Source organism: Falco punctatus (genome assembly GCF_963210335.1).
Source record: "Falco punctatus genome assembly, chromosome: 8".
In the NCBI taxonomy this organism is placed as follows: domain Eukaryota; kingdom Metazoa; phylum Chordata; class Aves; order Falconiformes; family Falconidae; genus Falco; species Falco punctatus.
The window spans coordinates 19,299,147-19,316,722 of record NC_137588.1 but is presented as its reverse complement, the minus strand read 5'-3'; the positions used below and the strand labels follow the sequence as shown (position 1 = coordinate 19,316,722).

At 37.2% G+C, this 17,576-nt stretch overlaps 1 protein-coding gene across 5 annotated transcripts in view; it reads right to left on the bottom strand.

Annotated features, from left to right (window-relative positions):
* Nucleotides 1–7,620: 7,620 nt before the first annotated feature.
* The window catches only part of ATF2 (activating transcription factor 2), a 52,089-nt gene continuing 42,133 nt past the window's right edge, over nt 7,621–17,576 (bottom strand). For all 5 annotated transcript variants that reach the window (XM_080400550.1, XM_080400549.1, XM_080400547.1 and 2 more), the window contains 2 exons: nt 16,948–17,053; nt 7,621–10,277 (listed from right to left, as the gene is read on the bottom strand). In XM_080400550.1, coding sequence (XP_080256676.1) covers nt 10,051–10,277; nt 16,948–17,053 — 333 coding nt within the window. In that variant the 3' untranslated portion in view covers nt 7,621–10,050. The remainder of the gene's footprint in view (nt 10,278–16,947; nt 17,054–17,576) is intronic.

The following is a 17,576-nucleotide window of genomic DNA, read 5'->3' as shown; positions in this document are numbered from 1 at the left end:
CAACGCTCCCCAAACTCCTCCCCTTCTGCTTACCTAAACGTGCTTCCACAACAATTCACTCCCACCTAAACCCGTGCTGCTCTAGTCCTGTTTCTGCTTTCTCCTCTTTCTTTGCAGCTGCACTGGCCGTTGCCTGATGCCGTGGCCTAGGGAGATAAGCAGCATCATCCCAGAGGGCCCGATGAGTGCACAAGTGCCAGTGCTGGCATCACAGCAGGGGCAGCGAGCCTGCAGCAGCACCAACTCTCAAATTACCCTCTTGGTGAGCTGTGCTGTGAGTGCCCTTGTTAATCAGACTCTTGGTCTGCTGCAGTTTACTCCAAGTAGCATACAGAACAAGAATCAAAATGAAGGATTTCTTTATCCATCCGCAAACTCCTTCACAGCCCATCAAACCGTCTTCACCGATTTCTATAATAATGTCAGCAGGACAAATTAGATTTCTGCACCAGCCTGCAGGATACGTCTCAGAGACCCTCAGTCTAATTACAGCTTCAGTCTAATTACAGCTGTGGTGAGTGCTGCTGCGGGCATCTTGCAATGGAACAGGGTAACAGACTGGTAGATGGAGAAATGCAAATAGTGCACAGAAAAAGCAGACCCGTAAACACCACCAACACCACCCCCATCACAATGAAGTGCAAAACTGTTGAAAGATGAGAGGCTGCAGAGCTCTCCTCAGTCAGCTCTGTTTATAAAGCCGGAGTATCTCCACCAGTAGGCCCAAATCACATGCAGGGTGTTACTGCTGACTCCTATCCCCAGTTTACGCTGATGAATAGATTCAAATAAAATTATGGGGGTTTTATTATTTGTTCTTGCTGTACAAGCAAAGTCTATTATTCAACTCCAGAACACAGGTCATGGCAGTTACTTTTTCAGGAGTCTATTCTAAAGGCCAAATTTTAGTTTTGATATTTTTTTTTCTCTAAGGAGTCAAGTAGGCAAATTATGCTGTGAAGAGGCTTATACCATTCCCTGGTAGCTCATTAGAAGAGCAGAGGGACTGGCTTCCCCTGAGCAACTTGGAGAATGATGACCCAGAGGGAAAAGCCCCCCACCAGAAGAGGGAGAGATGAACAGCCAGTGAAGCAGAGGTGGCTTTCAGCTCTTTCCATACAGCACTGGATCAAATCAACATTTTTGTATTTTATTATCAAGTAACAGCAAGGCGCAGCCTGCCAACTATGTATGGAAGTTTATTGAACCCTTAACAGGGGAAAGCTCCACCACGAAGACTGGCAGCAGAGGAAGGGAGGGAGTTCCCCAGGCGCAGGCTTGGGGATGCTGTACTTCTCCGCAGCCTCTCTATCTCGTTCTCTCAAGAGCTTAATGTGCTGTAAAATGTAGACTATCAGGAAGAAATATATGAAAACTTTATGTCAATATAAAAAGTATTTCCTCAAAATATTCAGCAGTTACCACTAGATGGCATTTTGTTCCTGAGAAATTAGAAATTCCCAGGTTTCGAATTACTTGTTACAGACAGCAGGAAACAGTAGGAAATGGAATTACCTCATTCGGTTAATAATTTATTATCCATTGTCTTGTATAAGCAAGACATCACTAACACAGGACACTTTTACTTGCAAATTTATAGATATCCTTTGTTTAACTGTAGCTTGTGACTCTTCAGCCCTCTGCTCAGTAGGTAGGGCTTTGAGCTTTTGTAGCCAGCACTTACCAAGAATCTTTTCCACATTTTTAAATGAAAGACAAATGTAGGCCAGTTCACAGACTTTGAGCATGCCATGGAAATCTGCCAGAAATGCCTTGCTCTAATAACTGTACGCAGTATTTCCTGTGTTATTTTTGGATAAACCCTTAATACAGATTGCAGTACAAAAAAATAACTCCCGTTCAGGAACAGAGCTGTTGCACTTTGATTATGATGAAATAATAATTTCAAAATATTTGCTTATGAATATTATACTTTGCACCGGTTCATTTTAATTTCAGCTTGTACAAGCTGTGTTGTAAAAGGTGACATTTCTACTCTGAATCTTTTCAGGGTATAGTGTACCTTACCCAGAGGTGCAGTGAAGTTCTACTGGGCACATCCAGGGGTGATATATAGGTAGCTTGTTGAACATCTGCAAGCCTCTCCATGTCAGACTAAAACCAAGCAAGAGGATTTTCCCTTAATTTGCAGCAAAACAGGAGACTGAGAAGTGAACTATTAACTTTTTTCTTAAAAGAGACTGGAGTACAGCTAACTCTTACTTACAGAAAGTCAAAACACCTTCAATAAATGTAATTGAATTTAATTTGGCCTGTATGCAAATACACACAATGTTAGGAGGGTGTTTTTTCGTTAGAATGTCATAAATACTGCTGCTATGAGCATATAGCAGCCTGTTCAACAGTTCATCACAGCAAAATTCAGCAATCAGAATATTGACATAACTTCATTTCCCACTGAAGTTCTAAAAGAAAAAAACAATCAAAAAACTCCAGAACAGAACCTCAAAGTTCCAAGCATGCTCTTTGAAAAACAATCAAGTTTTTTGTGTAATATAAAACTGCATACCAACATGCTTCAGAAACACTTCACTTGCAAGTGTTTTTTAATATATATTCAATGTATCTAAAGTATAGGTCTCGTACCAAGGTCTCTTGCTCTTACGGGTCTTCAGCTCCAATGGCAGCAGCAGCGGTAACTGCAGACAAGGGGCTCAATGGCTGCTGGTAGACAGATGAACTGTCAGTGTCTTTCAGGGTGGAGGCTTATGGCAGCATTCAAATAATCTGTAAACACTAATATCATGGATTTCTGAGCACTTGAGGAGTAAAACTGAGAAAATATTGAGGAAAAAACTTCCCTGCTTAGACTAAGCTACCGTAAAGCTCTAGGTACGATGGTGACTTCTGAGGAGTAACTTTGGGCCTCAGAAAGAAATGCAATTTTGACTTAGAAGGGAAACAGAGAGATAATTGCTGGATCGTGATGCACAGAAGGTCTGTGCACCACTCAAAGTTTCTTTGACTAAATTATGTTTACTGAAAGAGCATTGATGGTGATTAGCAGCTAGCTAAATCCGGCCCTGCTCTCATACTTGCTTGGGAAAACCTCATTGTAGAAGGAATCTAACTTCACTAGAGTAAAATTAATCTTCAACTCTTCATCAAACAGGTACAAGTTCCTTTGAAGTTGTCATTGTAGAAAACATGCTTTGCTTGAAGTAAAATATTTTAAGAAATGGTATATGGCAAAATTTTAAGTGGCTTTGTATTGGTTTACAAAGTATACACATGCACTTTTTTAAAAATTTATGTAGCTTAATACTATTCTCCAGCAATATGAGGTGGACTGCAATAAATCAACAGACATGTCAAAACAAATATTTACAATCTCTAGAAGTTTGTGTTTATAACAATCTAACTCTGGCAAAGTGGTGACATTTTCTTAGGTAGACAAGACCTACCTAGACGGGATTTTATGCACCCTTACAAACATGTCTGGGTGCGCAGGATGTTATAAAGGGCAGTTACATTAAGGGGAGGGGGGTGTGCCCTTATCCGATAGGTGAAAACAACAACTAAATCTAAACTAGACGTGAAATTACAAGAGCAGGTAAAGATCATGCATTTCTTTCCTGAAACAAAATGACTTTGCCAGACCTTTGGAAGAAGGAAAAGGCCAGAGTTTATGTAAGAAACTGGTACTTACGATTTAGAGACCATAGAAGGGAAGCATCCAAGTCAGTATAACATGTTTCCATCCCAAGGAAGCCGATGCTGTATCCTATGAGAGGCACAAGTGACACATAACAGCTATGCTGACGACTCAGAAACAGCATTCTAGTTGTATGGTGACTGGGAACAGCTCAAAGATCTATGGCTAGCAATCTTCTTACACAGCATTCAAGAGAGTGCTGCATAATTTATAGAAGAAAAACAAGAGTGAAGTTCTATTAGAATCAGAGCTCTAAAAAGTTTGGGTAAACTGTTAGAGACAGCATAAAGAAATCTTTTCTATATTGACACATATGTGAAAATCATAAATTGTAAATTCAATAGCTTAAGGTTCATTAAATATTCAAGAAAATGATCAAGTTTTCAAAATGTTCCTATCATCCAGTGAAATATACAGCATCTGTCCAGTATTTACAAGGATTATCTCTTTTTTTTTCAGCAAAAATCATTAGCTCTTTAAAACAATTCTGCTGAGAGGGAGGACAGAAAACAAGAAAACTGAACTATTAGCCTTCTGCTTGTTTTGAAATCGTAACCATGCTGGCTATAAAGTTTGCTGGCATTTTATAGGCAACTGGAATGGCTGTACTATACATTATATCACCTTTAAGAGTATCTTTCTCAACACAGAGTTATGAGTAACAGGATGTTTATACTGCTTACCTCACACGAGATCAAAACATTCCTAACATCACTGTAAACGTTTTTAAGAAATAGATCATCACACAATGCATCTTTGTGTCAGAGGGAGTGTCAGAGAAAAGGGCTGGTATAATTGAGCAGCGAAACACAGCACCTTGCTCAGAGGCAATAGGGGGCAAACAGTTTGTGCTTTTTTCCCTCCATTTCATTTTCTCAGTTTATGCAGAAAGGCAATTTATTTTGTTTGCTGCTAATGCAAAGATCTTGTTCTTTCTTTGTTTGTCTCCCTTTTCTCCGGATTAGAATCCTAGATACAGGATGTGGATGTAATTTCCCATTTTATATTTAAACATAAATTAGTAGGCTTTTTAAAATCATTCAGTTTCTAAAATCCATCAGTCCAGCAATTTATCAAAGACAGTATTTTTGCATTCTGTAATGGTCTAAAACAAGTGATGCAGCTAAAAGGAGGGAAATACTATTTACGTACCATGCCAATCCTAGCTTGCAGCGAGACAAGAACAGAAACTTTTTAGGCAATGGGGAAAAAAAACATAGACCTTAACTTCTGTCTTACAGGTAGCTGAGCACGCCCGTCAGACTTGCATTCATTACATGCAATCCACCGGTGGTATTAAATGGAATTGTAATAGCTCACGTTTGTACTTTGATGTATTAAGGTAGCCATAGGCAAGAATTAGATGAGGAAAACCTGGTTACCTGCGGTTCTGTTCCTCTGAAGTTATCGATGCGGCAGCGCACGCGTTCCTGAAGCTCGTCCCAGCCCAGCGCGGGCAGACCTCCCTAAGCTAGGGAGTACTATCCTTTAAGCTCATTAATTGTAAGCTGGGGTATCACCAGGCCCTGCTGTCCAAAGTGGTTACAAATACTGCCCGCTCCCTGCTCTATTCTGTTTCCGCTATTAAAAGCAAAGTTCCTGGAAGCATGACTCCTTTTCCTTGCTTCAAGTAGTTTTGTACCTTTTGTACTTGTTACCATTTCCAATCAGCCTGCGCAGCTTCAGCTACAGTCTCTTTACCTCTGGATTAAAAATAATAAATATATTTGCATAAAGATTGCACAACACTCTTCTGATTAAGTATTCATTCCCAGATTAAGTTGTTACAGGTGGTTTATTTAAGAACCTTTTCTCCCCTCCCACTTCTTCACCAGAAATGCATAGGAAAAGTGTGCTTGAAACTACATTGGCGTCATAAAAATGGTAATCGAAGAGGGATAGAGACTTTGAGCAAGGCTTAAAACAGTTACACAAATTGGATCAAGTTTATGTGTCTCATTATTCTATTGATAGCCATGTAATTAGATGATAACTAACCCCACATCTAGGACGTCAGAAACTTTTTTTGAAGATGGTTGCATTTTGCAGAATTATGAAGCCATCAGCATACAACCTGCATTCATTAGTTGTGCAGAGTACCTGTAATAAGGTATTTTGCAACAATAAAAATCCCATACTGCAGATTCAGGACAATCTTCCAGATCTAAATATGCATTTTGCAATGTATCTTGTTCTAGGAGGATGTAAATGTCAAGATTTCATAAGCTTCTCCTATCTATTTTAGCTAAAGAAGCCAAGATACACACTGTGTAGAAATTCCCTTCCCGACTACTAAGTTCCTGAAAGTTTGCTATAGAGAGTTAACACAACCAAGGAGGAAGCTATATGCAGAAAGAAGGTCCACACTAATCTCTAAGCACTTTCAGGGGCTGATCAAACAAACAAAAATATTTTCAAGAAGAAGAAAGTGAAGAACAAGAAAGGTAATGATCTTAATTCCATGAAGAAAAAAATAAAAGTCAACCTAAAATTAAAAGGAAGCTTACTATTAAAGGATATAAAACCTTGAAAATCCCAATTATTTCATGATACTGCCATCTGGACCCACCCTTACACACTGTTACACAAGACAGGGGTTAAATAAATCATTCCTATGTTACTGCTGATAATGATGGTTAAAAATAAAGGCTACTGTAACCCAGCCTTACACTCACTGCTCTGCAATGTAAATGAGTGCAGTTCAAATTATTTCTCTACTGAGAGAAGCAACAGGCAGCATATAAATGCAAACAACCTTCATTAGACACATTGTCATGAGTATATTAATCATGTCAAGAAGCATTGCTGAAATTTCCTTCAGTGCAATTTAACATACCTTACTTTATTAGGATGCACTTAATTTCACTATGTTTTCTCCTCATTATCATTTATGATGACCAATTAAAATGTTTGTGTCTGTCTCTAAGCAAATTACTTCTGTAATTCAGGTAGCTGAAATCACTGCTCATCCAACACTTGTGTCATCTCGTTCCATCAATGAAGTATCTTTCTTTGCCCAGCCTCCATTAGCATTTTAAAGAGGAAAAAGCTTACTTGGATTGCATAGTTAGGTATAAACCCAGGTGTTTTTACAGCACATACAAACATTAAAAGTGGGTTGGTCCCCCCCCAGCCCCGTTGCCATGTTACACAGCCTTTGTGTTTTTTTCCTAGGCACGACAAGTGTAACTCATAGTCAGAAAAAGAACATAATGAAGTGCCAGAGGCCTTGGCCATTATTCCCATCTTGGATTCGAAGTTGGGTGCTGTTTTGCTTCAACTTCCTTTGGTCAACACGCAATAAATGCAAGTACACAGCAACTCTACCTCCTTTGTTTCCTCCAAAGCCCCTCTATCAGGGTTCTGTCAAAAGCTTTTCAAATGATGACAAACACAGAATGTGCCACTCCACATATGCTTCCAACATTCATAAATAAGCCCAAACCATTTTTAATATTCCGAAAATCAAGCACGAAGGCATGAGTTTTTCTCAACCTTTCACAACACAACTGTGAGCAGTCCACCTGACTATAGCTGTTTCTTTCCCGACTTCATGCCTATTAAGATACGGATACCTGGAAGTTAGCTGGAAATTCTGATTACACACACAGCACTTTTGCTGTGGAACTCGGGGCAACCAGAAGTGCCCGAGCAGCATCTGGGATCACCAAGCTATGTTTATGAACTCCTTTATCTGCAGATTACCTTGGGCTCCTGGAAGTAACGATACAAGGCTTGTTCCTCAGAAGCTGCTGGAGCTCAACTGCAGAGCAATGGAATTTGCCTTATTTTCTAAAGAAACATATGCGTTCTCGTTTCCGTAACATTACTTTGACATTATAGTAATGACTTCCAGAAAAGTGCTGATCATTGCAAGGTGAAGAAATAAGTCTGAAGACAGTGCTGCCTTTTAGAACAATTATAATTTCATTAAAATAGGAACATAACTTAAAGATAGATTTTATTCTCTTTGATGATTTACTCATGCAAACTGCACATAAAAGGAAACAGTACAGTTTGTGAAACATGTCAAATGTAAAGACCCAAAATGCTAAGTACAGAAGTAGTGTGACATACGTCTCAAAATGGAATCCATGGTAGTACGACTAATAACTTTTCTCTATTTGCTGAACACAGATTTTAATGGTTCTTTTTCCAGCCCCACTGTTAAAATTCATTAACTGTTTACACGTCTCCTATACACTTATGTAGACTTATTTTACAAGCGCAACAGTTTTGTTATAAAAAAACTCCACTTATATAAATATGATTTAAAAGCCTTTGTGTTTAGGAGGGCAAATTATAGTATAATCAATGAGGCCTTATCTAGTCCACCAAAACCACAATGAAAAGTGACCATATAGCTTTCTTGCAGAATTCACATTTTGTGCCTTTGCAATTAATTTCCTTCTCACAAGAGGTCCATTGTATTTCACCACCCTGGAAACATTCAATAGCTGTTACAGCTTTTTATCTTGAAATTGGGAAAGTAAGACTTTTAAACACATGAGGTTATCAACTCAGCTTTCTTAGTTTTAAAATACAAAATATGTAGAATCCCTATTATTTTCATGCTTAAAGCCCTGCAATGATACATATATGACTTAGATACTTCTTTGTCCAGTTTTCATTATAGTATGGTTGTATATATATTGTAGAAATTATGATTTTCCTGTGGATCAATTACATTTTTTTGATTTAAAACTGAATCAAATAGAAACTTGATGGCACTGACACTTAAAAACACATAGTATAGTGTGGAGAAGGAAGAGCAAATGAACTACACAACCCATTATAAATGCATTAAATCTTTGTTATATACATAATGGAATCCTGCTTTACTGCCAGTTGCTACTATGCATCTGTTTTTGCTATTATACAAAGTTTTCCGACCTGAAAGCACACATCTACTTTTTTTAAACAACTTAATCTATTGTAAAATATTGTACTGTATTTTGAACATGAGTACAGAATCAAAATAGATAATGGCACATTTAAAAAACTCAATATCCTACAGATGATTGGATAATGAGAAAAAGTGTACCTACAATCATCTCATCAGAAACAAACTACATCATGGAATGTTAGTTATCCAAGTTCGCACAGTAAATAACATTTTAAAACTGCAATCACCTATCAGCCAGCATCACATTGAAGGCATCTTTAAACATTCAAGCAAAAGACTGCTGGCATTAACTACTGAACCATTCTCACGCACACACCACACACACCACATTATAATTACATTGTTTCCAAGATACGGTAGATACTGATTTTTTTTTTTTTTCCACAAGAAAGGTATCAAAATTTTTGCTACTAAAAGATGACAGTGCTTACACAAGAATTAAGTACAAGTTAGCTTGCAAATACAAGACAATGACAAAAAAAAGTCTTGAGTTGTCTGAAGAAGGATTTTAGGCTTTTCTGGCATCCAAAACCATGAGTAACCTCCTTAGTCTGCGACTCAAAAATCCACAAAATATCGACCTACTTTGGAATACCAAGTATTCCATATTTGATAACCCTGTATTTTACAATATGCTTACTGGTTTCAGCCTAGCAATAAAGGGTAGTTATAGATATCTATTCTGACTGGAGAAATAAAGCTCTCCTCCCCCCAGAATGAAAGTGTTGGAGGGGAAAAAAACCCACCTGACATCAATTTAAAACTAAAAAAAAAAAAAAAAAAAAAATCAAATTATTTAGTAATGATCCTCACCTACGATAGGTATGTGCATAAGAGTACTGTATCTCATATACTGTACTGGCCCTATTAAACAAATTAAAAACCCCAACAGTTAAAAAGCCAACCAAAATGTTATACATAACAACAACCCAAACTTTTTTCTCCCAATGTTCTTCCTCTCATAATGTGCAAAACAACAAAAAGGCAAAAAGACTAAAAGCAAATTTACTGTTACTGTCTTTCTCTTGCCTAGTGCTTTATGACCTTGCTAACATTACAAAGTCAATAGGGACTATGCAGAACTTTGGTATAAAAATGTCACATAGTATTACTATCACAGTCTTGGGGATGACCTTTAGTAATTCACCCCAATGTTTGCTGAAATAATACCAAATTAAAAATGAAATAAACCACATTGTACTGTACACACACTTTACACATTAAGCACAAAAAATAACTAATGTAACTAATACTTAAAAAAAAAAAATAAAGTCTTTTGCAAAGAGACTAGAACTGGTGTTCTGTCTCATCTTCACCTGCCAATCGTTAAAGCCAAATTTAAGTTGGATTTTTAAAAATGAGTAATTTTAAGCTACAATTTCTCCTAGATGGAGACTGGTCTTTTGTTGATTTCCCTTTAAAGTCACAAATGTATATCTAGAGAAACTGATGCAATGCAAGTTTTTAATCAACTTCCTGAAGGCTGTGACTGGGAGGGAGGTGCCACGACGATCTGGGAAAGCACCGGCTCTGTGCTCTGGTCCGCCATCTGGGTGAGAACGGAGGTGGCCACCGCTTCTGCCTTGGAAGTTGAGCTTACACCGTTGGACGTGCTGACAGAACTGTGCTGAATAGCTTCCGTGTGTGGACTGCTTGGCACTGATATGTCTTCTGAACTGTCATCTTTATCTGCAGCTGAAGAAAAAAAAATTCATTTATTTGCTTCCTTGGCATGCACATCACCATGTCCCAGGTAACAGCAATCATCCCGTAAATAATTAGAAATCATGGTGTAATGCAGCACAAATTGCAAAACAATCTTATTTTCATTTTTAGAAGAAAATACTACTCGGTAAGTGAAAAATACGGATGGCAGTATGGAATACGCAGGAAATGAACATTTTCAGATCTTCAAAGTTGTCATTAAAATTGTCCCATATCCTGCCTAGTAAAACAGATGGTGGGCGCCACGCATAACTCTAATGATGAATGCTTCTGTCAATAAGCAATATTTATAAATTAAAAATGCTACCAGATCTATTGGTGCTATATGACTTGGCTTCAGATTTTTAACATACGCCATTTACTGTGATTGCTTAGTAATCAAATGAAAATAATTCTGCATTCAGTAATTAATATTTGTGATCACGAATATGATCTGAAAAAATATTCTGAACACCACTATATTAATTGGGCAATACTTCCAGAAGTTTTCAACCCAAACTCTTTTAACAGAGTGAAGTTCAGTAACTTCTTTAGTATACAAATGCCTCTCAGTAAGGTTTAAAATTATTAAATCTGATTTTAAAAATATCTTCAAGAATACTTCAGGTGTTCTCCACAAATCTGAGGCAAATTAGCCACACAATTGCATCATTTTTTCTCATGACAGCGCAAACAGATTAGAAAATAATTCTCATTGCGCAAAACTAGAATTTACAAAATGAGCATGATTTAAAATGTCTTTTTGCACAGACATCCTAGTGATGCTAAAATAATCCTTTTTTTCCAGAGTTGCAAAAGTTAGCCAAAGCATTATGCAAACGCTGTCAAGCTAAAAGCTGAGTTAAAGACTAAAAAAAAACTAAGAAAAGAAAATAAGCCTACTGTTTTTCACTCAACACTAAAACTACGAAATCAACTTTAATTATAACTTGTTTGTATCACTTTGTGCTACTTAGTGTTTTCAAGCATTTTTCACACTAGTTTTATACCCCGACTTAAACCCAGTATACAGGCAGGATACTGGAAGTCCCTTTTAAAACACTCCTGGCTATTGTGTAACATAACAGTATAGAAAGACACACACAAACAGCCAGAAGCAGCATGAACTACAGCAATGGAAGAAAGCTTGATTTCCTCTAGACTCGTCCTTGCAATCCCTTTCAAATTTGCTTGAGATCGGCCTACAAATTCCAAAGTTACCCAGGTGAGGGAGGAGAAGGGATGGGAAAGGATGACACCAACACCAAAAGATGAACACCACTGGTAACGTAGCCTTGTTTCCATAGAAAACCAGGCCAACAGTAGCAACTAAAAGGAACACTAAGCATGAACAAACAATGACAAAATGAAGTTTATGAAGTACTGAGTTTTATAAGACATACGAGCTATGGGGTAAGAAAATTCAGTAAATTAGCAAGTCAAGACCCCAGTACCAAGATCTTTGAGCAACCCCATGCATACTAATAACACACTCCTCTTAAAAGCCTAAAACCAACAGTTCTGTTATTGACCACTTCTGGAAAAGAACGGTAAGGTCAAAAAGGATGGACAAGCAAGCAGAACTGCTGCATTTCTTTCTAAGAAATACTGCCCACATGAACTAGGCAGCAATTTCTCTTATACCTGTACTACAAGAGATGGACATAATTGTTTGAAAGTATCATGATGTTCTTATCCACGAGGTCAACTATTTTACAGATACTGCATTTTTTTCAAAAACAGATCTTTCAAGCATTAAAGAAGACATAGACAGGTGATGTTGAGCAAGGTCTGCTGACAATTACCACATATCCTAAGGTTACGCGGTAACTGTATACAGCAAGGAGAAGAAAATGAAAATACTTCTGGAAAGACATTCGTGATCCTTAATAGGATTTGCCCATTCAAGAACAGAAAGAACACGGATAAGTGCCAATTCAGTTAACACTATTCAACAGGATTTCATCTTTGCTACAGCTCTATCAAGACCTACAAGATCTCATATAAAAACAAGTAAGAAGGAACACATGCAAACTTTGTCAAAACCAGAAACTCTAGTGCTACTTCCTGAAAAATACGGCGCTACTAATTATGAGTGTACATATTCTTCCCCTCAGACAGAATGAAATGGCAGCAAGTGGGACAACACGTATCAAACACAGTCTCCCCGCTGTAGCACCTGCTCCTTCTCTTCAGAGATGCTGTTACTCTCCTATGAATCTCAGCCTTCCTGTTTTGCTTCTTTTGCTGGTCCCTGATTTCCTGTTTGCCAAATCCTCCTTATTCTCAAGAAAAAGGGTTAGTTTTGAATGCTACAAGATAAGAGAGCATTTTGAATGCTACAAGATAAGCAGAGGTAATAGAGGAAGTAAGGTAGATCATTATCTTTCAGCCAGAGAAGGAAGGTCTTTCATTGTTCTCTATCCCTTAACTTAATGTTGATAACACTGCTCAAAAGAAATGTCTGTAATAGTATCACAGTGGTAAAGAATGTGAGAAAGGCTTGATTTTCTGAATGTGATGGGCTCAGGAAGACCACATATGCAATGGAAGCAACAGTTATGAGAATACTTACGATCACCAATGTAAATTAGAAGTTTTTGTATCACTGAGCAGATAAACATACTGTGCCGAAGAGACAAAAGCATTCAGGTATTTCCAGATGCCAGGGGCGCCAGTGGGGCAGCTTACAGCAGAAAAGTGTTTGTATAAGATACAGACTTAACACTAGTTTATAGTAACAAATTTGGCTGGAAGAGTAAATCCTTGCAGTAACTATGACGTAGTATTTAGAAATGAGGTGCCACCTTAAAGAGTAGCTATGTAGATTTCCTTCAATATCCTTCCTTATGTAGCCCTAACTTTACAGGAATAGTGACCAAAACCTGAACACAGAACTCCATTTGAAGAATTAAAACCAAACAAGAAAGTCTACTCAATGAATACAGAAGATACTTATAAGCCTGAAGAGTGGGAACAGAGTACAAAGGCTTTTAGAAGAACACAGGAAAGCAATGTTTAAATTCCAACAGATTTTTTTCTTAGTTGACCAGAGAATTGCCAGGCACAGGCCTGTGGTTTCAATAGTGCAGCTGATACATACCAGAATCATGGTGTAGCTAAAAATGTAGAAAAAAGCCTAGGCATTTTAGCTTTTTAATGGCTCCCTCAGCTTTGCCTGAAACCAAGGAAAATGCAGCCCAAATTAGAAATGAGTCTACAAAAGTAACATGTGCTGTTACATTAGAAGGCTGAAAATTTACAGACCTAAATCACATGAATTTTCCTGTAGGCTACATAGTTTCTAGACAGGCTGCATCATGAGGAGGAGTGAGCCATTTTGGTAATGAAATGCAACATGGGCTAGACTGAGCTATAGAAAAGATTTGAAAAACACCAAGCAAAGCACAGAGGCGGCTTTTGAGGATGCACTAAAAAGTATTCTTTTAGAATAGTGAAACATTGCTGCTACTTGCTTCTTAGCATTGCTTACCAATAGCTTTCAGCAAGGTTAGGAAACAGAGTGATTTCGGTCTTCAGAAGAAAAAAACCCAGCAAAACCAAAATGGGAACAAGTATGCAAGATTGGTGACAGGTGATCCAGAACTCCTTTTAGTCTCGGTAATCACTAGAAAGGAAGCCTCATGGTAATTATCATCAGGCCATTCATTCATGGGCTACAGAAGGACTCAAGTCTAGAAATGCTCCTCCTTTCCAGTGAGCTGGCCTTTGTGAATCTCCCCTGCAGTTGCTGAAGGACTGTCACCTGTCCTGAACAGGCTGTAGGAACACAGTGGTTTGAGCGGTTCAAATGATTCGAGGTCTGAAACTGGTTAGTCACTTTCTACCACTTATTTAAATCTAACTAGAGAAAGAACACAAACCCCACCATTTAACACCACCTAGACTGCAGACTCTATTTCTATTCAGTTTTGTACAGATGTTCCTGAATATTATGATGTCCTTTTGAAAAATATGAAAAAATACCTAAACCACACTTTTCAATTTTTAGGTTTTTTTATCACTCAACACATCTTCATCTCTTAAGTTTTCACCTTTTTCCTGCTCCAAGTCCAGAAAAAGCCTGAGAAAATATAGGAGTATTGCAGAAGACTTTTAGAAATAATTTGATAGAAAGAGCTAAAATGAAAACTAAATGAACAGCACTTGGATTTCTCTCATACACAGTACTTCCCCACCCCACCTAATGTTTAAAGACACATTCAGAACCAATAGCATCCTTTCTTGGGAAATAAAAAAAGTTTAAGCTGTCTGAAAACTCAAACATTGCAAGAAAATTCATCCATCCTTCCTCAAAGCGCAATAACCATATTTCTGCTTTCTCCATGTCCTGACGACACCCTCTTTTGAAGCAGGCATGAGACTTTTTAAATAAGGAAAATATGATCCCAAGAACAATCTTAGAAGAAAGGGTTATCTGTCATGCTTTTCATTTGGCCCGAGATAAGAGATGTGCCTGGGAAAGATACGTGAAAGTAAGTGCCAAAAAAACCCTGAAAAGAAATAGATTATTTGTGCCTATTTAAGTGCATAATACATGAAACCCCATTAAACTGTGGATGTAGCTGTTAAAACACAGTCTGCATGGTCTAAACTAGCACTGTCTCAGCAGTGCACAATATTCAGCACTGCAGGAGCTCTGTAAGCTGGTGTCTTCAATTTCTTCCACAGAGACAGACTGTTAAACCACTCGATACATTTTTGAAGCAATTCAACTTAAGATTACTTGATGAACATAATATGTTTATTTAAAAATACTTTTTATGAACACCATTTTCATGAACATATTAACTGAAACCATTTTTTCCTCTCATAAATTGTACTGTGGGTATGTCACTTAGTCAACATGCCTTCCTAACAATGTTCGCATGGAGATAATGTGACAAAATCCTTTCAGAGGGATGGCATTACAGCCATCACTCATTTTAAGTTTTACTTTGAAGAGACTTTTCAAAAAACTAGGTGAGCTATGCTTCCAGTCTCCTTGCTTATTCTTATTTTTTTCTAAAATGTAGGCTTTCTCCACTGATTAGTATTTTAGTTCTCATTTATTTTGCATAGTAATTTAAGAACACATTATAGTCCTTGTCTGAGGGCAGAAAATAAGCATTACTAAACAGACCATTTGTTAATTCTTCAAAGAAGAAATTCTTAGCATGTAATTAGTTTGCCTGTTTAAAACATGTTTAAATATTTTTCATACCAATGCAGGAACACGCATCCTCAAAACATCAAAATTCAAGAAACCTACAGTTTTTTGTTTTTTTTTTTGAAAAACCTTGCATGCATAATGTTATCCCCTAGTAGCTTCCGTATGAAATTATGTTTTTCTGTCAGATGGGAGCCATAATGGCCTCATCCCTGCAGCAATCATTGTTAATATAAATCCCAAACATATTTCTATACTGTTCCAATTTACTCCAAGATGCTATTTTCCGTCTTGTCAAAATGACTGGAGATCAAAGGACCAAGATTTATAAGCTCAAAACTGACAAAATCAGTATTCTAAATATATATGGCAATAGAGAGTTGCTAAATCTCCTGAATCTTTTAAATTAAAAAATATTGCCCATTCTGATGAAATTGCTTACAATGACTACAAGTAAAGATGGTGGCCATTAAGTTTTATCGCAAGCACCTGAGGATCTGTTTGCATGCAATACAAAATGTTCCTTTATTCTCCTGAATTACTGACACTGGCAAATTAAAATGAAGTGGCTACATATGGCAGAAACAATCTTCACATTTACAAATATCCTGAAATATCACTAAATCATAAAAACGAAAGCTGTGGGTTATATATTATGAATGTTGCCTAATGCATTCCCAGCTCAGTTATTTGTAACAAATTTGTGTACAATGGACAAAATTGGCCATTTATTCTACAGCAGCAGCAGCTGGTTCTGGCACTGTGTATCATATCCAAAAAGGAAGTTACAAGTCAGGAAAGCGTAATTAACCTTTAAAATGCTGGAAGGATGAAAGATCAAATAAGCAACTGTAAGTAAAAATATGTACTAGAAAAAAATTCTACTGAAACTCAGTATTTTCTTCAGTATTAGAACTGAATTAAAATACCCTCTTTACAGAAAAGTAGTTGCTTAACGTGGAAACCAAAACAATCTAGAAGACGTACAGTAGGAGCTGTGAACCTGCATCTGATTATTTTAACGGCTTGACTGATCCTGGTTGTTATGGTAAATGAGGACAGCTGTTATATTACCTCTACTGAAACTCATTATGAGGAAGAAAAAAAACCCACAAGGACCTTTCACTGTACTAGGCCAAGCTAAAAGTATAAAAAATGGTTTATCATATGCTCCTAATACTTTAATTATATTTTCCAAAGCAGGTGTAGTAACCGATAAGTCTTTAAATGCTAATTATCATATGCATTTATTAAACCAACATAGAACCTTCAATGTTATGCAACACTCCAACTGAAAGGACGTAAAAATATATTTCTAAATATTACATATTCATTCCTGCCTTCCAATAACCTTCCGAGTTTTTTTTTTTTTTATTAAAATCTTTAATGTAATATTAGAACTGCACTACTCAATTTTAATGTTCATTCAGTTCACTCTGGCAGTATTTCACCGATGCAGCCTAAGGCTATAGGTAATGGAACATTACTCACTATGATAGCCAGATTTCTTCTGCATGGCGGTTACAGGGCAATCTTTATGAGCCAGAAGAAGCTGTTTCAGCTGTGCCACTTCATTTCTCAGCAGGGTGACTTCATTCTAAAGGAGAAGAAAGTTATATACTTTACCAGGCTCAAACTACACACGTTTTGAAGGTAAGTATTAAGTTTTATAGGATTTTCAGTTGTTCATTTAGGGTTAGATAAAATACAAGAAGTTTCCATTTGGTATATAATGCAAAAATGTATACATTACTTTAACCTCACCGTACATAAGTATTAGCTGAAACCTGCCTCACTTTATTTTATGATTTTCTTCAACTAAGAAATCCTTTTTTTGAAAATACAACATGTTTTCCTGTTTGCAGATGCAAAGTCTACGTATAGTCTCATACTCACGATCCAGCTCCTGTATGACTCTTCTGCAAGGTTTTGTGATTAATTCTGATCAAAGAAAACCTACATTTACCTACCCACATTTTAACAGATGTCACAGCCAACATTAAAAAAAAACAAACACCAAAAAACAAGCAACCCCCTCCCAAGTCAATGCAGAATGATTTTTGGTGACTATATTTGTACTTGTACTTATACTTTGAAAATCTCATGTACTAGAAAATAAT